This window comes from Orcinus orca, chromosome 15 (genome assembly GCF_937001465.1).
Source record: "Orcinus orca chromosome 15, mOrcOrc1.1, whole genome shotgun sequence".
Classification (NCBI taxonomy): Eukaryota; Metazoa; Chordata; class Mammalia; order Artiodactyla; family Delphinidae; genus Orcinus; species Orcinus orca.
The window spans coordinates 47,529,203-47,554,740 of NC_064573.1; the positions used below are offsets into that span (position 1 = coordinate 47,529,203).

At 35.1% G+C, this 25,538-nt stretch overlaps 1 protein-coding gene across 5 annotated transcripts in view; it reads left to right on the forward strand.

Moving 5' to 3' along the window:
* SS18 (SS18 subunit of BAF chromatin remodeling complex) overlaps positions 1 to 25,538 on the forward strand; it is a 76,400-nt gene that overhangs the window by 32,925 nt on the left and 17,937 nt on the right. For 2 of the 5 annotated variants that reach the window (XM_004273736.4, XM_033435267.2), the window contains exons 4-8: positions 4,329 to 4,482; positions 8,509 to 8,730; positions 21,441 to 21,608; positions 22,287 to 22,391; positions 25,233 to 25,325. In XM_004273736.4, the coding sequence (XP_004273784.1) occupies positions 4,329 to 4,482; positions 8,509 to 8,730; positions 21,441 to 21,608; positions 22,287 to 22,391; positions 25,233 to 25,325 (742 nt within the window). The remainder of the gene's footprint in view (positions 1 to 4,328; positions 4,483 to 8,508; positions 8,731 to 21,440; positions 21,609 to 22,286; positions 22,392 to 25,232; positions 25,326 to 25,538) is intronic. The other 3 variants (XM_004273737.3, XM_049697675.1, XM_033435268.2) reach the window with 2 other exon arrangements.

Below are 25,538 nucleotides of genomic sequence, written 5' to 3' on the forward strand. Positions count from 1 at the left end.
ACCCATGTCCCCTGCACTGGAAGGCAGATTCTTAACCACTGTGCCACCAGGAAAGTCCCACTATTATTTTAAATGTTAATATTTTTATTTATCTACATATTTACCTTTCCATTCCTATTAATCCCTGTAGTTCTGTGCGGTTTTCATTTAGCTGGATGAATTCTCTTCATTTGTTACAGGTTATCTTAGCTTTTGTTCATCTGAAACTATTATTGTTTCATTTTTGTGTTTGGAGGTTATTTTCTCTTAGTATACAATTCCAGGTTGGTTGTTGATTATTTTCTTTTTCTGTCTTAGCACTTTATAGATGTCATTTTTTAAATATTCTATTTCCATTATTTCTGATAAAAAATAGGTTTTTAGTCTAATTGCCATTCACCTGAAGGTAATGTGTTTTATTTTCCCTGGCTACTTTTAAGATTTTCACTTTGACTTTGGTTTTTAGGACTTTGAAGTATCTAGCCATGGTTTTCTTCATATCCTGCTGAGGTTTGTAGTGCTTCATACGTTTGCTAGAGACTCATGTCTTTTGTTAGCTTTGGAAAATTCTTGAGCAGTATTCTTATTGCTTATGTGTTATTTTCTCTTCTCTACATTTTTTCTCTTTTTTTGGCTGCACTGCATGGCTTGTGGGATTTTAGTTCCCCAACCAGGTATCAAGCCCATGTCCTTGGCAATGAGAGTACGGAGTCCTAACCTCTGGACCTCCAGGGAATTCTCTCTCTTCTACTTTTGTAACTCCAGTTAGATGTGTTTTAGGCCTTTTCACCATGACGTACATGTCTTTCTTTACATTTTCTGCTCATATTTTCTCTCCTTTATATCTTTTTGATGTGTTGTATTTTCTATATGTTTGTTGCTCCCTTTGACTTAAGAATTCTAGGCTTTGCTGAAATCTCCATTTGTCCTGTTTGTTTTTTTCCTTGAATATATCAGTCATTTTTAAAGTCTCTCAGATAACTCTAAAATGTGAATGACCTATGTGTCTTCTCCTGTTTTCTATTATTTCTATTTGTTGTCCATCCACTCTTTTTTTTTAATGGAGATGAAATTCGCATAACATGAGGTTCATCATTTTAACCTTTAAAAATACAGGCACCCCTCAGAGATATTGTGGATTCAGTTCCAGACCACCACAGTACAGTGAATATTGCAATAAAGCTAGTTACAGAAATTTTTTAGTTTCCCAGAGCATATAAAAGTTATGTTTAGACTGTACTGTAGTCTATGAAGTATGCAGTAGCACTGTGTCTAAAAATCAATGTACATACCTTAATTAAAAAATATTTTATTGCTAAAAAATGCTAACCATAATCTGAACCTTCAGTGAGTGATAATCTTTTTGCAATAGTAACATTAAAGGGCACTGCTCACAGACCACCATAACATATATAATAATCATGAAAAAGTTTGAAGTATTGTGAAAATTATCAAAATGTGACACAAAGACACGAAATGAGCAGATGCTGTTGGAAAAATGGTGCCGATCCACTTGTTCCACACAGGGTTGCCACAGACCTCTGATTTGTAGAAAAACATGGTATCTGTGAAGCACAATAAAATGAGGAATCCCTGTATACAATTCAGTGGGTGTTAGTATATTCACAGTGCTGTGCAGCCATCACCGTTATCTTATTCTAGGACACCATCACCCCAAAGAAGAAAACTCATGACCAGTGACAGTCAACCTCAATTCTCCCCTCTGCCCGTCCCCTGGCAAAGACTGATCAGTCTACTTTCTGTCTCCGGCTTTGTCTATTCTGGACAGTTGATAGAAATGGAATCATACAATGTATGGCCTTTTGAGTCTGACTTCTTCACTTAGCGTAGTGTTTTCAAGATTTATCCATGTTGTAGCGTGTATCACTACTTCATTCCATTTTGTGGCTGAATAATATTCCATTGTGTGGATATTTACCACATTTTGTTTATCAGTTCATCAGCTGAAGGACATTTAGGTTTTTTTCTACCGTCTGGCTATTATGAATAGCGCTGCTGTGAACATTCACGTATAGGTTTTGTGTGAATGTACGTCTTCAGTTCTCTTGGGTCTATACCAGGAGTGGAATTGCTAGGTCATATGGTACCTCTGTTTAACTCTTTGAGAAACTGCTAAAGTGTTCTCCACAATAGTTGCACCCTTTTACAATCCCATCAGCATGTACAAGAGATTTTCTCTGCATTCTTGCCAACACATGTTACTTTCTGTAGTTTTTTTTTTTAATTATTATAGCCATCCTAATGGGTGTTGGCCATTTATTCTTATTCTTTTTAGAATGCCTTGTAACTTTTAATTGAGGACTTATTGACTTGTTAGGGCTGATCTGTTTCAATTTTTACCTTAGTCCAAGGAGAGGCTTTTTTGAAGTCTCAACAGAGAGACTGAATTGTTTTTGAAGGCCCTTCTGATTTGGTGGGGCCTACACTCCAATCTTTGTCTCCCTCGAACTGGGCAGAAGCTGAAATCTCTTTTCAGCTCTTTTGCTTCCGAACTGCTGTTTTCTGCTAGTTTTCTTGAATTTACCCCTCTTTGTGTTTCTTCCTCGCTGGAACTTGGTTCTTTAATTTCCAGCTCTCTGTTAGCCAAAAATTCTGTCTTCTCTCAGTCTAGTAGGACTGCCACTTTCTACTTGGACTCTATTTTCCGGTTATACAGCAAAGTAAAGGAAAAGCCAAGTTGATTATGGGGCTGATTTTCTATTTTTCCCTTCTTTAAAGAGTTGTAGCCCCTCTTGTTCCTCTCTGTGTACACTACTCTTCAGTGCCTTCAGATGGTTTCTACATTTGTCTAGATTTTATAACTTTTATTAGCAAGAGGGTTGGTTTGGTACAAGCTAGTCTGTTATGATGGGAACCACGCATATTGATGTTTCATGAATTGAATCACAAGAAAATGAAAAACTGATACCTATTGAGAGTGAGAGCATGAATTTTCAAGAGAAAATCTGGACAAGGATATAGGAGAAAGGAATTTTATTTTCAAGCAAGAGGGCCAAGTCGGCCATATTGAAGGATGGTAAAGGATGATTTAAAGTGAGATATGTGACACTAAGTTGATATTTAGTAAGTTTTTTGAAAATGGAACAAAGTGTTTAAAGAATACGAATTGGATGAAGAATTTAAGATAAGAATTGAAGAGAAAATATTTAATGAGCAATTATTGGATTGGATTTAGTAGTGAAGAAATTAAGATTATGAATTTGGAACGAGTGCTATTAGAGTAGTACTTGGTTAATTTTGTAAATGTTAGTGGTTATTAGGTAGTTGGAGATTTGAGTGTTTACTGTGATGTCTAAAGAACAATGTATATCTGGTAAGTATGCCAGGGAGGATTGTGTTCGCAAAATCTGGGTGGTACAGACACAGTAAACATATGGGCGGAAGAGAATGACTGAAGTTCTAGGAATGGACATTATGTTTAAAACATAGACAAGTAGAGAAAGAAGGCAGAAATAGATTTGTAAAGAACAATACTTCCCTATCCTCTTGTAGGATTAAAAAACTGGGGTTTGGAAAGAAACTATGTGCTTTCTCTACCCAAATATTCCCAAGAAGGGAGCCAGGTGTTATAGAGCACCTTGTATCTGTGTTTTTCCTTTCGCCCTTTTGTGAACTCTCAAGGTTAGTCAGTGATTTTTTTCACACTTTCATTAGGAAATTTGCCAAAGGCATCCTTTTGAGGCAGCTGTCTCTGTACCCTTGGAGGCCATCAGTAATGTTTCCAATCCATAGGAGTAGTCGGCACAAAAATGTTGGGCTGAGCTGAGTCTTTGTGGTTTAAAACATTTCCCCTCCAAAACCAGTCCCCCTCCTCAAACAGTATAAAATATATCACATTTTGAAGCTTCTGGTCCTTAGTCTTTTGTTACTATATCTTTTCAGGTAAAATTCATCATTAATAGTAAATATATCCAAATATATTAATAATGAAAGGAGACTTAATTTTTAAAACATAATTTAAATAACAACAATAGTGGGCACATTAGAAATCCTTATACATACATAAATAAGAATTCTTTTTGTATAGAATGTTATAATTTTTAACTTTCACTGTAAAGTAGAATATACTTGAATCATGGTGTTCTTTTGGTCTAAGGTGGTCGGATGATATATTCATGCTAACAATCTTGTGAAGTCTTTTGAATCTTGTGAAGCATATTAAATATGATGTTGTTAAGTCCATGATTAAAATGCATTAGAATAAGTTGAAATGCATTTGTGTTTTTGTCCCTATTCAACTGAATAGTATAGGCAACTGTTATACCATATGCATCTTTAGTATATTAGTCTGACTGTTTTTCTTATTTTACTAAACTGTCTTCTTTCAGCCACCCACACAGAATATGCCTATGGGTCCTGGAGGGATGAATCAGAGCGGCCCTCCCCCACCTCCACGCTCACACAACATGCCTTCAGATGGAATGGTAGCTGGGGGTCCTCCTGCACCACACATGCAGAACCAGATGAACGGCCAGATGCCTGGTAAGTTTTTCTCCTCTAAGACATTAACACCGGAGTTGCTTAGCAACTGAAACGACGTGGGGGCTCAAGGGATACTAGATTGTTGATGACAAAACTGCTTTGAATGCCCCCGAGTCCAAGCTCTCTTAGAGTTTGTTAGCTACAGAGCTACGTGACCTGTATTCAGTGTTTATCAGGCTGCCCTTGGGCTTTGATGTAGCTGACACACAGCATTCCTCTGATGAACAGAACTGGCTAAATTTAGTCTGTCTGAAACTATGCAATACAGCTGGCTTTAGAAGCTTTTGGGGGAAAAAAGGCATTGTGCCATGGCTTAAGAATTAAGATCTGTTTATAAAAATGTGTAACATTTCTCTGAGTTTTGTATTTACTTAAAAATTTATTGGTCTCAGAAACAGTATTGCTGGAAAAGACACATGGGGAGAAAAAACAAAACAGGCTCTAAAGTGCTCATGTATTTAGTATTTCCTCATTGGTCTTTTGAAACTGAGTATGCATTTTTATGAATACATATGTTTATAGTATAGTAGAAATATGGAAATTGATATTGAAGCAAAATTAAAAGCTGAAAAGTGTCAGGTTTCTTATATAATGAACCATTTACTATTTATCCATTTTAAGTTTAGAGCCGCTTAAAATATCCTTGAGACCATTGGATGCTTATTTAGTTACCTTTTGCTGGTTTGAATTTTTAATCTGAAAAGTATCAGTATCTTTAAACTATCTTGTTTTTGTAACATCAGTCACACCCATACCTATAATTCATATTTTTACTTTCTAAAGACAAAGGTTGTTTTCATTAACAAAAAGAAAGTATTAAACAAATAGCAATAAAGAGAGTAAATTAAAATAACAGAGCAATTTATTTTTTAAATTAGTAATATTAGCATCCTTAGGATAGTGTTGTCTTAACTGATTATGTTGGTTGGTAGCATTGGTGTCCAGGGACTATGGGTGTAAAAAATGAAGCAAAAGAGAGCACAGAGCAAAAGAGGCCAGATAGCCTGGCTTATAGGAGATTGATGTGTGATGGGTCATGTAGGAGGGCTGTGGTGTCTTGGTGGCAACCTTCTGTTTCCTGCCAAGGCTTCCACGGTCATGGCCCAGTGGCCCTCTACCATGTGGAGGTAGGAATAAAGAGGTAACTACTTGTCTGGTTGTGGTCAGAAGCAAGCTTCTTGCTTAATCCACATCTAGCTCATTAGGACACATTGTTTTTAAAACTGGTGGGGTAGTGCTAATGCAGGTTAGCATGTTAGAGGAGTTTTGTGACTTTTTATGGTGGTACATTTTTTTTTTTTTTTTTGCGGTACACGGGCCTCTCACTGTTGTGGCCTCTCCCGTTGCGGAGCACAGGCTGTGGACGTGCAAGCTCAGCGGCCATGGCTCATGGGCCCAGCCGCTCCGCGGCATGTGGGATCTTCCCAGACCAGGGCACGAACCCATGTCCCCTGCATTGGCAGGCGGACTGCCAACCACTGCGCCACCAGGGAAGCCCGGTGGTATCTTTAATTAGGATTTTGACTCAAGTTCTCCAGATAACATTCAAGCCTAAGGCTGAGGAAGCAAGCAGCAGCAATATAATTATTGTTAACGTGACATTTTCGTTTTTGTGTAAGGCTGTCTGGAGTAAGATATACTCTTTATGAGCCAGAGATTTTCAACCACTTATGACCTAGATTGTCCAGAATACCATAGAGCTTCTAAAACAATTTATAGTTAGAGAGTTTACAGTTAGGTGTAGGAGAAATTGGAAGTCCAGTTACTTATATTGTCTTTATTTAATACGTTTTGTATAGTATTTAGCCAACCTTTTTATGCACACAAATTTGTAGCTAGGCTTTTAATTTCCGATTTTAGTTTTGTTTTTAATATTTTATTTTATAATGTAAGTTGTAGTGCTTCTTATATGCTGTTTGATTTGTTCGTATATCCTCTTAGTCTTAGGTCCCTTTTAAAAAAAATTAATTGATTAAAAAAAATAGATAATATGTATCTATGGCACCAAAATAAAAAAGGTACAAAAAGGCGCATACAGCCCCTACCTACCTACCCAGACTCTTTGTTCCAGACAGGCATTGGTACCCAGTTATCCTTGAAAAACATATGCATGTGCATGTATACATTCTATTTTCTTTCTTCTTATTCTTTTTTTAAAAACACAAATGGTAGCATATAGTAGATATTACTAGATATCATTTTTTTACCTCTTAAAGGTTTCTCTTGGAGACCATGAGTATATAAACATATATTTTGGAGACCACTCGGTATATAAAGAGCTGCCTCATTCCTTTTGATGACTGCATTACATTCTTTTTGATGGATGCCTCTAATTTACTTGGACAGTTCCCTTCTGATAGAAATATAGGTTATTTCTAGTCTTTTGGTGTTAAAAATTATGCTCTTGTGACTATGCCTGTAAAATATAAATAAATAAGTAAACAGATAAACTTAAAATTTTGCATCCATATACGTACACACACAAAAACTTGTATATTTATAGGATAAGTTCCTAGAACTGAAATTGCTAGGTTAAAGGTATATGCATTTTATTTTTATTCATTCATTCATTCATTCATTCATTCATGGCTGCGCTGGGTCCTTGTTGCTGCATGCAGGCTTTCTTTAGTTTCAGGGGGCTACTCTTCGTTTCGGTGTGCGGGCTTCTCATTGCGGTGGCTTCTCTTGTTGCGGAGCACAAGAGAAGGGCTTTAGGCGTGCGGGCTTCAGTAGTTGTGACACGCGGGCTCAGTAGTTGTGGCATGCAGGCTCAGTAGTTATGGTGCATGGGCTTAGTTGCTCCGAGGCATGTGGGATCTTCCTGGACCAGAGCTCAAACCTGTGTCCCCTGCATTAGCACCACTTCCCCTGCACTGCGCCACCAGGGAAGCCCTAAAGGTATATGTATTTTAAAATACGGTAGTTATTACCATATTGGTCTACATAAAAATAGTAGACCAATTTATAGTAGACTTACTTATACATTTATATTCTCTCAACAAAGTATGAAAGTGCTTCTTCATAATATAATTGGAACAAAACTTTTGATCTTTGTAAATCTAATAGGTGAAAAATGGATCTCATAGTTTTAATTTGCCTTTTTATTATATTAAATAAAGCAAGCAATTTTCTCATGTTTTATGACCCCTTTTGTAGTTTTCTTGTGATCACTCATATACTTGGCCCTTTTACTGCTGGTGGTCTTTTACTTGCTTTATATGTTAAGTAAGTAGTTTGGTCTGTGATATTTCTTGTAAATAATTTTTTCCCAGTTTATCTTTTTATTACTTAATTTTGTTTTGTTGGTCATGTGCAAATGTTTTATTTTTATGTACTCTACTTTATAAATCTTTTATGGTTCTGGGTTTTTTGGCATACTTAAAAAGGCCCTTACAGTCCAAGATTATTTTTAAAATTCTCCGTTTTGCAATACTCTGTTATGATTTCTTTGCTTTTTCTTCTTTTTTAATGTTTAATTTTTTTATTCATCTGGACTTAGTTTTGGTAGAAGGAATGTGGTAGGGACCCAACCTGTATTCTTCCAGATATCTACTCAGTTGTTAAACATCATTTATTGAATTATCTTTTCTTTTGCTCATTGATACTTAACGTCAGCGCCATTGTTATTTACCAAATTATGCATTTCGGTCACTTTCAGACTGTGCTCTAGGTTTATTGATCTGCATTTATGTGTTAATATTACATAGTTTTAATTCAGCTTTATATATTTTGGTCTCTTACAAAGCAAGTCCTCCTTCATTACTCTTTTTTTTTTTTTTCTAGGATGTTCCTGGCTTTTCAAAAGCAACAGTTTCTTAATCTGTAAAATGATAATAATGTCTGCCTCACAGTATTTGCTATCATTCATGTAAAGCATTTACTTAGTTTGCTATTGATTAAATACTCAAGTTATTGTTTGTGTTCTTGTTACATTAATGCAAAAAAATAAATAAGCTTTTTAAGGTACTTTTGTATAGGTCATCTGTTTAACTTTCATATTTTGGTTCTGATCACTTTTCTTCAAAGGGCCTAACCATATGCCTATGCAGGGACCTGGACCCAATCAACTCAATATGACAAACAGTTCCATGAATATGCCTTCAAGTAGCCACGGGTCCATGGGAGGTTACAGCCATTCCGTGCCATCGTCCCAGAGCATGCCGGTACAGAACCAGATGACCATGAGTCAAGGGCAGCCAATGGGAAACTATGGCCCCAGACCAAATATGAATATTCAACCAAACCAAGGTAAGTAAGCTTTATAAAATTCTTGACTAGGATGCTCCATTAGCCTTCGAAAATCGAACAGTTTTTCAAAATGTTAGCTGATTTGCAAAATTACAAGTTTGAAGTGAGGAACAATAATACCCATAGAAAAGGAACATCAAGTTCGAAACCAACTTAAAATAATTTTTTCCTTTTACATTTAGAAATTAAAATGCTCAATTTAGCTTTTTAAGCTTATTTATTTTTATGTCTTTGGACAGTTTGAGATTTTATATTTTTGGATTTTTAAGCTAATCAATGAATAACCAAACATTTGGTTAGAGCTAGAAAACTGAGAAAATACAATTTTATCTTTGTAAGTACACTCCTTAAAAAACATCTGTTCTGTGGTTCATTTTACTTGTGAAGAATATATTAATTTCTATGAATTTCCCTTGATTTAATGTTTTCTGATGCTGTGTTTCAGCATTAAAGGTAATTTTAACATAGTTTGTTATTAGAATGTTCAGTGGAGGTGCTGCTGTATTCTTATATTCTTAGAGTGGTGTGAAGTCTATTAAAGTTTATTACCAGCCTCAGAGAATGAAATTGTTATCATGTTTCTCTTTTAAGTATTCTTGTGAATAATAACTAAAAACCAGTAAGTGGCGCTCTGTTCTGCTAATTGCCTGGGAAAACATTTGGCCTGTTGCCAGCCTAAAGCTATTTCAGTTACTAAATGCGGTGAGGTTAAGGGTCTAAGATAGAATTAAATGTATTTGCAAGAAAATTTTCTAGATTTTGCTTATGAAAAACACATCACCAGAGTACACTCAGAAAAAGGAAGTTAATCTGTTGATCATGATTTTTGATGAAATAATATATTGTAATTTTAAAATATTAATAAAGATATTTTCTGTAATTTAGATAAAATACACCGGAAACAAAGGGAGATAATAGAACAAATTGTCAATGGATGCAGCTTCACAAAACTGGCACTTGCTCCATTTTTCCCCGCAAAAGTTGTTCAGTGCCCATGGTGGAGTATTTTTTTTTTTTAATTCTATCAATTAAAGGTTCAAAACAACAGCAAGATCCAGTCAGTGCTAGATCAGAAGGGGGTTCAGATGTTTCTCTGTACAGTTTGGTTACCAGGAAAAAGCAGAAAAATTGATAGTGATTCTTTACAGCAACCACCGTAGTTATGGTACACTTCTTAGAAACTATAGTTAAGGAAAGGTAGGATGTGTGCAAAAATGGATGTTGCTGCAGCATGGTTTGATATGACATTATAAGATCTGAAGAAGAAAAAATAATGCATGCAGCAGTGTGTATGTAGAAAATAGTTAACTGTTTTTGGAGAAAGGACTTGAAGTGTTTATAGGAATTTTTTGTTCAAAACATAGGGACCAACTAGTCTTTCTATTTTTTTTAACTAAAATTATTTTTCTTTTATTGAGTTATAATTAACATACAATATTAGTTTCAGGTGTACAACATCATGATTCGATATTTTCACACATTATGAAATGATCACCACGATAAGTCTAGTTACCAACTGTCATTGAACAAAATTGTTAAATATTATTGACTGTATTCCCTATGTGAAAAATTAGAAAAAAACATATTAATGCAAAGGCTAATATAATAAAAACATGTAGACCTACCACACAAAACATGTCATTTCACAAAGCTGCTCAAAAAGTTGGCCCTATTAAATTTACTGATTATATATTACTATGTTCATGGTCATTATACAAATTTCAACAGTTACTATTTTTTTAGCTTTAAAAGAAAAATGAGTTTAGATGACAGTGGCATTGTAATTGGTGCCTACTTTTAGTTGTAGTTTTATTTATTTTTTTTAGTTGTGGTTTTATACATATCTGTGAATTGAGAAAACTGAAATATTTTTTAATTCAGCATTTAGGTTTATTATTTTAGCAGAATATTTCCCTCTAAGTTTTCTTATGAGGACTACTGCTTTTAGGTGAAAGGTTTAACAAGTTTTTAATGTTAATTTCCTTCTTAAATTGCTAGGAAAATGTTGTAAATAGTCAATCCAACAAACTTTCCATGTTATTCTCACTGTTATCCAGATAAAGTTCAGTGACCATCACTTTGAACTTTAGGAGTAAGACCTGTGTTCAGAGTGAATCACTGTCTTCTTTACATATTGGATCTACTCACTCATGGAGAGAGAGCGTAAGCTCCACTGGAATTCAGAAAGCTCCAGAAAGGGAGAAGTTTGCCTCTTTTGTTCACACTGTTTTGTTCTGGTGCCTAGAACAAAACCTGAGGGTAGGCATACAAATCTGTCTCTTCAGTGAATAGGAACTGAAACCAGATGTTATATGATAACCCGGAAAGACAGAGTTAGTGCCTTAAAGATGTTTCTTTAAAAGTCAAATTGGAATACTAAGGCTTTCTGGACCAACAGATAGCATTTGGTAGAATCAGCAGTTTTCATTCCCAGGCATTAGTGATTATCGCTTTCCACATTTAACACCATTTTACTTACTTATTCCATATTCAAATATAAGGATTTTCACAAATTGTTATATTTGTGTTAAAGCATGTATTTCACAAGTTCCGGGTATGGTATATAATTCTTCAGACTTGGATCCAAGTCTTGGCCCCATAGATTACCGTGTGTGGGATCTTTGACTCACTCACTCAATTTCTTTAAGTAAGATTAAGTGAGATGATAGCATTTAAAAATCCTAATTCGGTAATTGTATAGTTTACATAAAATCAGTTAGAATAAACAAGGTAGTTTTTTTTTTTTGTAATAAAAACTCAAGATCAGTTTATTGGCTATTGTCTTTTTTAACCATAAGATCTAATTTATTTCTGGCTTTAATTTTGTTTGAATAGTATTAAGGAAGTTTTGATTCATTTAGCTAATAAGTTGCAAGTGATAATGATCTGATCTAGAGGCTTGGCATTAGAGTAGTGGGAAATTTTTCTTTCAGTACCTTTATTATTGTAAATATGAAGGGCAAAAAGTATGTATTACCATAGCCAGGATTGTTATATTTACTCTTATTATACAGTGGTTTATTATCTGATCAGAGCTGTACACATCTTTGGGTTAGTAGCTACTGTTATTATCCTCATTCCGTGCATGAGGAAACACATCCTTTGGAAATACAGGCAGGCCTGCTGTTGCAAAGTTCTGATATGCATGAACTTCCGTTACCACAATTTAGTTAAATAACACCTGTTGCCGAACAACATGGTTCAGAGTTCACTTACCATGGTGTATTAACTGTGAGTAGTTGCATAAAGCACAAACTTGGCTGCTGTCTCCTCAGTCCACAAATCACTGTATTTATGATTGTCATGATCGATGACCATTCACGTCACTTTCAGATTCTGTCAGTGATTGATCACTGTGTATCCATCAGTTATGCACATAACAGCAAAGCATGGAGTTGTGTTGCTTCCTTGGCTCCCAGAGATACATGTTATTTTATAAAAATAGATAATTCAAAGAGGGCCTTGGCCAACAAAGGTAAAAGTCTAACAATGAAATGAAAAGTAATACTGCGGGAAATAAATCCAAGTCCTTTGTAAGTAGAATTAGAGAAGGAATTGCTGACCTTGGGAATGTTGACACTGCTGCCATTTGAGAGACTCTAGATCTGCATTGCAGGTCCTCAGTGAAGGTGAACTTGCTGATGTAAATGAGGAAACTGGCTGTGATGAAAGAACGAAGATGTCCCAGAGAAAGCGAGACTAGCAAAATATTTTGTATTAAGGAAAGTCTTGGAGACATTTCATAACATTGAAAGCGCAAAGGATAAAACGTTGGAAGTTGATCTGCACTCTTTTTTAAAAATTTATTTATTTTTGGCTGCATTGGGTCTTCATTGCTGCACGCGGGCTTTTTCTAGTTGCAGCGGGCAGGGACTACTCTTCGTTGTGGTGCACAGGCTTCTCATTGTGGTGGCTTCTCTGGTTATGGAGCACAGGCTCTAGGCACGTGGCCTTCAGTAGTTGCAGCACGTGGGCTCAGTAGTTGTGGCTCACAGGCTCTAGTCGCAGGTTCAGTAGTTGTGGTGCATGGGCTTAGATGTTCTGCAGCATGTGGGATCTTCTGGGACCAGGGATTGAACCCTTGTCCCCTGCATTGGCAGGTGTGTTCTTAACTACTGCGCCACCAGGGAAGCCCTGGAAGTTGGTCTATACTTAAAAAGGAATATGCCAATTTGCCAAGCTATAGAAAAGACGCTAGCTCCGAATCATCAGTTACATCATGACAATTTGGAGCTAGCATCTTTTCGAACTAAAGATGGGAAGATACTAAATCATGTTTGTATACTGATAGGAATGATCCATTGGAGAGAGGGGAATTGATGCTGCAAGAGAGTGAGGAAAGGAACAATTGCAGGAGCAATGTATTTGAGCTGCTGGGAGGAGTTTGAGGTCAAAGTCCCCAAGACTTCTGTCACCTCTGATTCTAGCCCACTGCAGAGTTACTGGGAACAGTCCCCAAGGTTGGCTTCATATCTGACACCAGTTACAAGTCTAGGGTTCCCAAAACTACTCTCAAGTTCAATGATTTGCTGGAAAGACTCACAGAACTCACTAAAAGTTGTTATACTTAGAGTTATGATTTATTACAGTGAAAGGATACAGATTAACGTCAGCCAAGGGAAGAATCCAGAAGACGTATGAAAGCAGAGTTTCTTTCCTCATGCAGTCAGGATGCTTTGCTCTCCTGGTCCAGCGTGTGACACACAGAGTATTGGTAACCAGGAGAATTCACCCGAACCTCCATCAATGTTCAGAGTTTATATTGGGGCTCCATTATGTAGATTTGATTGATTGATTGATTGATTGCTCATGGTGTCTATCTCAGTCTGCAGTCTCTGGTCCCTCTGGGCATGATTCAAAGCTCCTGCCAACCAGGTTCAGAGCTTTAGGAATCCTCAGTTTAATAAATTTAGTAAATCTTCAATATAAAAAAGCACTGTGATATTATACTGAATTTCAAGTACAACATAGAATATCTACAAATGAAAGAATTATTTCAAACATTTTATTCCATAGAAATATCATGTGTACCTCCATAGTGGATTTGAGTGAGTGAGAACTGTGCATACACTCATCTTTCTTCACTGTAAAAATTGGTAAATTGGGCTTCCCTGGTGACGCAGTGGTTGAGAGTCCGCCTGCCGATGCAGGGGATGCGGGTTCATGCCCCGGTCCAGGAAGATCCCACATGCCCTGGAGCGGCTGGACCCGTGAGCCATGGCCACTGAGCCTGTGCGCCCGGAGCCCGTGCTCCACAACTGGAGAGGCCACAACAGTGAGAGGCCTGTGTACGGGGGAAAAAAAAAAAATTGGTAAATCAACATTGGTGATATTGCAAGTTTCTTTTTGTTACAGTTTAGGTATACACAACCATTACATTGTAGTTCAGACTAGATGCTTTGTTTAAACATTTGATCATTATTCCTATATTGGATGAGTTTTTCAAGATTGTAATCTTTCCCCCACTGATGACATTTTTCTGGTTATAAAATATTTAATATGAAAAATTTGGAAAAGAAGGAAAAGCATAGAGCATAAAATAAAATCACCTATATAATCTTGCACTGTAAGTTTTAAATTACTCCACAGACAGGGTACAGTCCACTTATGGATAGTAAGTAACCTGTACTTAGGCTCTTTGTAGCAACAGTTTGAGTACCTGTAATTACATAATTATTTGTAAATATCTGTTTAATTATTTTTCCCTAGACTCTTTAAGTTCTATGAATTCAGGAACTGTGTTGTTTTTGTTCATTATTTTATCCTATTTGTTAACTGATAGATTAGCTAGATTTCCTGCTGCTGTAACAAATTAGAAAACTAGCATACTTGTCTGTTGTATTGTCATCCATTGGCTCTCATTCCATGAATGAACCAAAGAAGGAACCTGTCAGGTACTGTCAGAGAAAACAGATGATTGTCAGTTATACCAAAACCTTTCAGGTTTGGGAGACAGAATCCAGATGAATTTCTATTCAACAGATTATAAACTTAGTTTCATTATGACTCATTTTAAAATATTTTTTATTTTGAAATAATTGTAGGTTTACAGGAAGTTGCAGAGGTAATATAGAGAGAGCCTGTGTATCCTCCTTTCAATCATCTTTAAGCCCTGGCAACCACTGTTGCTCTTCTCTCCATTTCTATTATTTTGTCATTTTCAGAATGCTACATAAATGGTATCATGCAGTGTGCAGCCTTTTGAGATTGGCTTTTTTTACTCAGCATGATTAATATTTATTCAACTTGTTGCATGTATCAGTTGTTCATTCCTTTTTGTTGCGGAGTAGTATTCCATGTTATGGCTGTACCACAGTTTGTTTAACCATTCATCTGTTGAGGGACATTTCAGTTTCTAGTTTTTGGCTTTTACAAATAAAGATGCTCTGAACAGTCATGTACATGATAATGTTTTTGTTTGGACATTAGTTTTCATTTTTCTGGGATAAATAACCAGGAGTGCTATTGCTGGGTCATATGATAAGTTACATATTCAGTTTTTTTAGAAACTGCCGAAGTGATCACCAAAGTAACTACCATTTTACCATCCCACCAGCAATGTGTGAGAGATCTGCTTTTTCCAAGTCCTTTTCAGCATTTGGTATTGTCAGTTTTTTTCTTTTTTATCTTAGCTGTTCTAAAAATGTGTAGTAGACTACATCTCATTGTGGTCCTAATTTGCATCTCCCCAATGGCTACTGTTACTGGACATCTTTTCATGTGCTTATTTGCCATCTCTATATCCTCTTCAGTGAAATGTCTCTTCATGTCTTTTGCCCGTTTTCTAGTTGAATTATTTTTTAACTATCTGTCCATCCATCTACTCATCCATTAATAGCATCTTTTTCAGAATGCATTTCAGAGTAACTTGCAGATGTTAGTACACTTTACCCATGAATACTTTAGTCTGCATATCATTAGAGCTCAACGTTTAAAATTTTTTCTTTTTTCTTTTAATAGTTTTTTCTTTAGGTAATATTTACATGCAATGAAGTGCACCAATCTTAAGTGTATCATTCACTGGGTTTTGATGTATTTGTAACATTTACTCCTTGGGATTCATTTTATAGCTAACATCCTAGGTGCCCTTATGGGATGCAGTTCTAATCCAGTTTAACCATTTTGCATGAACTATAATCTGGTTGCTTTTATGGTAAAAGGGGACAATTGGTTACTTTTTTTCCATTACACCTCTGTCTCAACGTGTGATCCTAAGACTACCGGGATCAGAATCATCTAGGGTAGTTGTTAAAACAAGATTTGTCTGCTCCACCCCATACCTGCTAAATCAGAATCTCTGGGGGTAAATTTTAGAAATTACGTTTTACAAACCTTCCAAGTTCATACTTACTTACAGTCCATTCCCTCAGAAGTTTTTTCTAGGCAGGATCATTTCTTCTGTACCTGATGGTTCATAACTTTTCAGCTTTCATGCTAAGTGACACAAAGCTATATGTTCTAATATAGCCCATCTCCATGGCTTTCTACTTGGACGAGATAGGACCTTACTTTCACAACAGATTGTCACTTGTGTCCCATAAATCTAGAGCTTCTGGAATGCCTTTCATTCTACAATAGATGTTTAACAGTGACTTTGTTTTCTAATTAATATTGTATAGTATAGTTGAAACTATTAAGAGAAGTTGGCTAAGAGATTGCCTGGCTTTTTACTTTGCTGGATTTATTAAGCCACAACACATCCCTTTTCCAATTTTCAATCACCAGAAAACTGAATACATAATCTAATTCTCAGACTAGTTTGTAGAGATGCCTGTGATTTAGAATTATGCCCTTGAGAATCCAGGACTTCTTAACTCAGCACTATTGACATTTTGAGCTGCATAATTCTTTGTTATTGGGGCCTGTCCTGTGCATTGTGAGATATTTAGCAGTATTTCTGTCCTGTACCCACTAGGTGACAGTAGCAACCCCCCACACCAGTTGCGACGACCAAAAATGGCTCCAAACTTTACTGAATGTACCCTGGAGACAAAATCACCCACAATTGAAAACCACAGCCTTAAGAAATAATTACTGTAAGGAAGTACATGTAAGGATTGTCTGTGCTACTGAAGAAACTAACAATAACAGAAGTTATTGATTGATACTATTATGTTTCAGTACTTTTTAATACTTTCATGAGATTTCTCTAAAAACTTCATGTTATGAAAAGTTTGTATCTCTTAATGAACTGTTCTTTTTACTAGATAAAATCTATCATGGTTCTATTTCTTCATTGGTTTCTAGGAAATTCAGCTAAGTTTGTACTAGTTAACAGTGACTTTACTAAGGTGCTGGGATTTTCTTAGTTACTTGGCTCATGTTCTTTTATCCTTGGTGTTATATCTAAATGTCTTATTATGAACTGCTTGAAACTCTTGATGAGGACAGATGTACGTTTTTGGTAAGTAAAGAATCCTGTTCGCTTTAAGTGGCTATTTAATAGGTGGGTGAGCTAATTGAATTTACTGGAATACAGGGATTTTTTTTCTTGCAAATAAACCATTAGTAATACATTCAAATGAGAACTGTAAGTGGTTTAGTTTGAGACTGAATGGTTAAGGAACAAGTAGTAAAATGTGAGCAGTAGATGATGAAACATGAACAAGAAAATCGGCTTGGAGTAGGTATTATCTACGCGGTTTCGTGGTCACTATAACAGAGATAATAGATGAAGTGAAGAAACTTCTTGTATTCTAGGATTTTATTATTAGAGTGATGATGTTACATAGAACTGTTTTCCTGGGAGATATTACATGGGAGAAGTATGATTTGACTTCGAAGAAGAGGTACACATAATGGTTAAGAGCATGGCTTTAGAGTTCTCACCACCATTTCCTAGCTATGCAACTTTAGGTAAGGTTCTTAATGCTTGTATGCCTTAAGTTTTCTTACTTGTAAAGTGAAGTTGATAACAATACTACATGTTTCATAGGGTTCAAGGAGGATAAATAATAGACATAAAGCTCTTAGTTGGGCTTCCCTGGTGGCACAGTGGTTAAGAATCCGCCTGCCAACGCAGGGGACGTGGTTCGAGCCCTGGTCCGGGAAGATCCCACATGCTGCGTAGCAACTAAGCCCGTGCGCCACAACTACTGAGCCCATGTGCCATAACTACTGAAGCCTGCAACAAGAAAAAAAAGCTCTTAGCTTAATGCCTGGCCCATAATAAGTGCTCATTAACTGTTAGCTGTCATTTTTAACCTTCACTTAAAATAATTCATAGATTAATGGTATGATTTACAGAGTTTTAGTGTATTGGTTTGCATCTCAAGATATGAATATATATGCATGTATGTATATATTATATGTATATAGAATTTTAAAAATTATATAGTTCTAAATTCTTCACAGATTATTTGAAGCTTATTTTTTTAAATTAATTTAGTTTAGTTTTGGCTGCTTTGGGTCTCCATTGCTGTGCAAAGCTTATTGTTATCTTTATAGTTCTTTTTGAACAAGTAACTTGAGACAAAACTAAGTATTAACTGTCTCATTGGAGCAAAGAATTCCAATAATGTAAAATAGGGTGATTTGGGAATATTTTACATCTGTTTAAGATATAGGACATTGTTTCCATAGAATATCTGTTAGGGTGTGAAACTCAAAATGGAAAGAAATAATGTGGTGATGTACATTTGTTACATGTCCTTTTTTTTTTTTTTTTTAATATCTTTATTGGGGTATAATTGCTTTACAATGGTGTGTTAGTTTCTGCTTTACAACAAAGTGAATCAGTCATACATAAACATATGTTCCCATATGTCTTCCCCCCTGCGTCTCCCTCCCTCCCACCCTCCCTATCCCACCCCTCCAGGCTGTCACAAAGCACCGAGCCAATATCCCTGTGCCATGCGGCTGCTTCCCACTAGCTATCTACCTTACTACGTTTGTTAGTGTGTATATGCCCATGACTCTCTTGCCCTGTCACAGCTCACCCTTCCCCCTCCCCATAACCTCAAGTCTGTTCTCTAGGAGGTCTGCGTCTTTATTCCTGCTTTACCCCTAAGTTCTTCATGACATTTTTTTTCTTAAATTCCATATATATGTTACATGTCCTTTTAAAACACTTTTACAAAAGCATATTATAATTAAGACATTAGTAGGATCTTTGTATCACACTTTTTAGTTCATCTTAGCATCAGAATGATTTATGTAAAAGATAAAGAGTAACCTTTAAGCATACAGTAATGTGTGAGGTCACTATTTGTAGAAAATGATTTTAATAGACTTATTATCTTCACTCTGTAGCACAAATTTTTAGAACTTATTTTGGGGGTAACCTTTTGAGATTTAGCTCTCTCATTTCCATTAGTATCTCAAGAGATAACATACATTTATTTGCCAGTGTAGAATATTTCATTATCATAAGAAAAATAATATGCTTCCTAAACAATCAGAATTGAAGTCTAAATTTTTTTTAATGGATAAGGCTTCAAGGGAAAAGATGAAAATACCATGTTTTAGCAGTGCTCTCCTCCTCCATTCTCTGCCGTTTTAGGCTTGATCTTGAATGATGTCAGGGATCCTTAGAGGGAGAGAAGTGACAGAGAATAAAAGAAGGGTGGTAATTGAGCTCTTTGGGATTGGAAGTGCTGACAGTCCCCAAAGATAAAGCACAAGTGGCATGGTCTTTTCTATCTAGGGCTTAAACTAGAATTACTTTTCTCCTTTACAGCAGAGCTTGGAATTTTGTTGTTATTGTATCCTTTGGGATTTTCCCCCAGCTATTGTGTTTTTGCTTTCTTTCTCCTTTATTTTTAATTTTGCTTCCAGTGCATATTATATGCTTTAATTTTATAGTTATCTTCTGTTAAGACAAGAGGTCTTTAATCAGTGATGGAGAAGAAAGACAAGGCAAAACCTTCATTTACTAAAAATGAATTCTATAAATGGCCAGTCATGCTGCCTACTATATTATGAATGCTAGTATTCAGTACTTTATTATATACAAAATACATTTTAAAAATTGTAACCTCAGTTAAAGTAGTTAGTGTTTTGGAACTTTTTAAATTGCATAATTTGTTTCTGAACTACTAAGTTTGCTATAGCTTCAGTAGAGGCAGTGAAGAACAGTAGAATAAATGTGCTTTTGAAGTCAAACTTGAGTTATGCCTGATTCCCAGTTGATATCTATTAGCTTATATGATCTTGATCTTTGGATTCTTTGGCTAAAAACTTGACAATTAGTATCCTTACCTTTGGTAGTTGTTAGTGATTTACATTAAATAAATGTGAAAGCATGTCTGGTAGTGTTAAGTGCATTCTGTATCAAGTTCTCTTCCCCTCCACTCTCCACTGAGCCACCTTATCCCTACTATTAGGAGTTTATTGTTGAAGAACAAAGTCCCAGAGTAAACTTTGAAAGGTTTATATTTATGACAAAATTAGAAGGAAAAAGGAATTTGAAAAGAAGTAGAAGAACAGAAGAAGGCAAGTAGGAGAAAAAGAGTTAGCTCTGATAAAATACTTCTTTAGATAACCAGTTCTTCAAACTGGAAGAGTGAGTTCTTTCTGCTTACATTGTTGCTGCTATTGTAGGTCAGCAACATATTTAAAGAGGTGGGCATGTTTTGTTTTGAATTTTTATATAAATAATGAGCTTTTGGCTCATCTGGGCAGTTTTGCCTGTAAAAGTTTTCTAGTTCTTTGCCTTTTGTACTTTCTTCTTAAATTTTCCCCAAGTCAGTAAAGGCGGGGAGTATGTAGCTCTTTAGGCAGTAAACTGGGGGATGACTCATACATATTTCTCAGATAGTAATGGTTATAATGGTAGAATGATGAGCTCCCCATACCATAACTTAGCCTGGGGAACCTCTGAAGAGCTGCTTACATGTTTACATGACAACACAGAACTTTATGGCCATTGTTCATTATATCATGTGATATATTTTTACTGTTGCCAATGTGACACTATAGCAGTGGTCGTTGGGCTACCTCGATATTACTCACTTTGGAAGCCGCATAGTTCTGATTTCTAAGTCTATGGTTTATTGTAGTTCTCTGCCTAGGTGTTTTTGATTGTGTATGTGTGTGTTAGAGCTTATTAAGAAGCATTGTATAGTCTTGATTTCAGGAAGACCTTTTTAGTTTATAAATCTTAAAGTTGGAAAAAGGAAAGAAGACCCTTAGATTTTTGTTTTAAAATTGTTTATGAAATTCCACCAATATAAGGAGTATATTCATAAATGTGTTTGTAGTTTCCCTGTCTACCATTATAATGACTGGGCATTGAAAAAGGAAAAAAAAAATGGATACACTGAAATTAGATTTCTTTCCGTTAGTTCGACTACTGATTTGCTGTGTGATTTTGTGGTTTACTTTGTTTTGGCATATGTTCGTATGTAGCATAAGGATTCTATCTTTCCTAGAAAGATTGCATAGATAAATACTATATAGTACATAATAAAAAATATATATACATTCAGGATGTTTATATATTGTATCCACTCTTTTTTTTAGAAATTGTTACAGTTTTCCTCCAGTGGAATTCAAATCAGCTACCATGGATTACTTGTTTTCCCTTGTTTGCAGATTATTTTAGGCGTGTGAACTGTAGTTCAAAGATTTGTTTTTATTACTTGAAGTCAGTTTATCTTGCAATAAATTATATAGTTTAGGGATTATATGATAAAAGATTTTTGTATTTCTCTTAAGATGTTAAAATTATATGCAAAAAATTACGTGCATAATGTTTTGTCTGTTTTCAGGTCCAATGATGCACCAGCAGCCTCCTTCTCAACAGTACAATATGCCGCAGGGAGGTGGGCAGCATTACCAAGGCCAGCAGCCACCTATGGGAATGATGGGTCAAGTTAACCAGGGCAATCATATGATGGCACAGAGACAGATTCCTCCCTATAGACCACCACAACAGGGTACGATTCCATTTGGAAAATTTTTAATAGTAGTCGAAAGGCTTTAAATTTTAATGAACTTTTCATACAGGCAAAGTCAGAGCTTTTTGTTTCTTGATTTTTAAAAATCATATTTTATTATTTTTCTTACAAGGTAGTGGGTATAGTAGGTACAAAGGGTCACAGAAAGTGGATATGAACTTCCTGGTTTATAGCTTCCTTTTATTTATTCTTTTCTGGGAAAAGTTTACGTCAAAATTTTATATCGAAAGCTTACTAATTTACAGCAGAAAATACTGTTTTATTTTTGAGAAGTTACTAGATTTGAGAAGTTACTAAATATATGATCAGAAACAAACCCTAATTTATTTCAAACTGCTCTAATATCAAAATAAAAAGGAAATTAATTTTCTTCCAGTTTGAATCTATTTTTAGGAAGTTAATGTTTGTTTTTTTGAGTTGGTATTGTTTGATATTGCATGTATGGTCTTAACATTAATTTTTGTGAAATGTGGTGTGTGGTGTTGCTGTGTGTTTATGTATGTGTGTGTATATGAATAGTCAAAAGTATCTGAAATGCCCCAAAGCATGGGAGGGGAATCTACAGAAATCATCTCTCATAACACCAGATTAGACGGAAAGCCTTTGAATGACCTGGAGAACAAATTATTTACATCTTGACTGGTTGTGGTTTTTCAGGCCCACCACAGCAGTACTCAGGCCAGGAAGACTATTATGGGGACCAGTACAGTCATGGTGGACAAGGTCCTCCAGAAGGCATGAACCAGCAATATTACCCTGATGGTAATCTCTCCTAATGTTAACTTTCCCATTTTCTATCCCTGCCCAGTATTAATGTGGGTAGCTACTCAAAACATTCTAATCAGAATGAAGAAACTAACAATGTGTTTCTTCCAAATTTAGAAACACTGCAGTAATCTAAAGCATCAGTGGTAGCATTCGTTTATAATCTATTTTAAAGTATATTTTGTTTGGTTATTCCATATTAGTACCATCAGGAATCATGTTCTGTCATTGGAATCCTTTCTTATATAAAAGAGGATCCTTTTATATTTGGAATTGTTCATTTGAACCAGAGCAAGTGTTACTGATTTACTTTTTTAAATAAAAGCTTTTTTGAGGTAATTCATATGCCGTAAAGTTCACCCACTGGTTTACTTTTATGCATTGTATAAATACGAAGAGAATATAGTTTTGAGTATTCTTCCAAATTTCATCATGTTCGTTAATGTTGCATATGTCTCAAAGAACAGAACTATGTTTATATACATTAGCATTTGCACTTGAGAAAGATTTTAGAGACTGAATCATATCCATAATATAGCTGTTTATAATAGAGTTAGTAGAATAGAAAGGCATTTGGAAACCAGATTTTAACTTTAGTTACTTAGTTTAATGGTATGTTTATTTTTTGGTGGGAAGGTGGCTTGTGAAAAAGTGGTCAGTAAAAGATGTACTGTGCTTAGTAGTAATACAAGCATACAAGCAGGCTTTCATCATACAGTTCTTTGTTTTCCTGTATGTTTGAAAACTTTATGATACAATGTTGAAGAAAAAGTAATACAAACAAATAAAATTGATCATATAGAGGTGGTTAGATTTTTCTTGTTTGGAAGGATTTGCCAAAATCTTCATTTATATTAAGCTCCCTTGATGTATTTAAGGTAAACTGCTTAACAGAAAACTTGGGCAAACTAAGAACTTCAAGCTAAAGTGTTGGGACCATTTGACTAGAAGCTAATGTAAGCTAGCACGAAGATATAATTTGATGTATTTAAAAAATAATTTTGTCCACCACTTTTTATCAGTGTATAAAGCATAAGTGGTATAGAGACGTTGGCTTTTTCCTGCAAAGATTCTGCTTACACAAGCAGAACAAACACCTGTAGAATTTTGCACACAAAATCTCTGTTAGTGGCAGTGATATGTATGGATAATTCTGGTTAGAAGACAACATTGTTTTTTAATGTTTTACTTGCCCTGAATTATTTAGAATGTTGGGGTTTTTTTTCTTTTTCCTTTCACATGTAGACATTATATTAAGTTTTTTTTTAATGAAAAACTTTAGTTACATTTATAGACTATAGATATTTTAAAGAAATGAACTCTAGGTTGTTAAATATTATACATTAGGAAGTCTGCTGAAAATAAATGATTGTTTTGTTTTATTTTAAAAATACATTTTAAGTAATTGAGTTGAATTTAACAGTTATTTTGGTCCTGAGTATTTCCTGAAATGTGAAATTTGTATTGTTATAAATATGAACTTTCTATTCAAAATAGAGATGTTATTTTTGTAAATAGCAGAACTTTAAGGTTGCTATAAATAATTCATTTTATTACATAATGGAATTTTAAAATTTCAGTGGTATCATTTTTGCATAGCTGTGTATTAGTATATTTGTCTGACATTTATATAGAGTATTCCATTTATAACAACAATTAATTTTCTTAAACAGCATTGGATATTTTGTTATTATGTTTAGATACTATGTCAATAAATATGTAGATTAGGGGTTGGCAAACTTTTTTCTGTAAAGGGCCAGGAAATAAATATTTTCGTCTTTGCAAATCATGTGGTCGCAGTCTAAACTACTGAACTCTTGTGGTAACATGAAAACAGCTATAGAAAATATGAATGGATATGACCGTTCCAGTGAAACTTTCTTTACAAAAACAGGCCACTGGCTGTGTTTAGACTGCAGACCATAGTTTGCCAATCCATAATGTAGATATTTATGAGGTGGTTTGGGAACATTGGAATACTAGAGCAATGAGTATTACATTTATTCATAACTATATTCCTCCTTACTTAATTAGGTATTTTTCTAAAATTTAGTGTAGATTTTACCTAACTGAAAAGTTACTTCCTGTGATTTCTTTGAGCAGCTTAGTTAAAAGGACTAGAGTATTGATTTCATTAAAAGTCTGGTCATCTTGCAGGTGTAAATTTATCGTGCCTTAAAATTAAAGGTGTACTCTAGCACTTAACACAGTATTAATTTTATGAAGGTGTATGTTTATGATACTGTAGAAATATTTTCTAAAGGCTCCTAGAATGGCAGGATTAAGCAATATATTTTTGCATCTGAAAATACTTTGAGATACATATACTTTAAGCAAGTTAATAGAAAATGTGAAAAATTTGTTTCAGTTTCTTTTAGGGGAAAAAAGCTTATGGAGCTCTTTTATATTTTGCATTGTTTTAGCATATGCCGTGGAATTGGCGACCAGCAGAACAGGTGTTTGACAAAATATAATTGCTTCCTTTGTTCGTTCTAATTTAATTCAAGTTATTTACATGTGAAAGTCCTAAATGCTTTCATTCTTTTTTTTTTTAATTGAAGATAAAGTTTTTTTTTCCCTCCTTGATGAGGATTGTCAGAGTTAAGACTAAGTGTAATGTTTCTAAAACTGTTTTTTGCTTTAAAAAAAATTTGCACGTTATCTCAATATGAAAACAATCACATTTGGTAAATATTTGGCTAATGCAATTGAAATTATTTTTTATGTATTTCCATTTCTTTTTCTTTTTTTCAATTTTATCTGAAAGTTTAAATATATTTAGGGTTTTCACTCAGTGGCCATTAACGTTTCTTCCTGTCTCTTGTCGAATTGATGTAGGTCATAATGATTACGGTTATCAGCAACCGTCGTATCCTGAACAAGGCTACGATAGGCCTTATGAGGATTCCTCACAACATTACTACGAAGGAGGTATCTATATACCTTCACACACATACACATATATATCCCCTTCTACAGGAACGAAAATTCTTGCATAAGGCAACTTCTACCCACGCAAAGCTCTCGTAGAATACTAGTTGCTGGCTGTCTTGAAAGTTGCAGGGAGCCTAGAACAATCAAAATAATTTCCTTACAAATATTTAAAATGTATAACCATGACTTGCCATTTCTAACAACAATAAA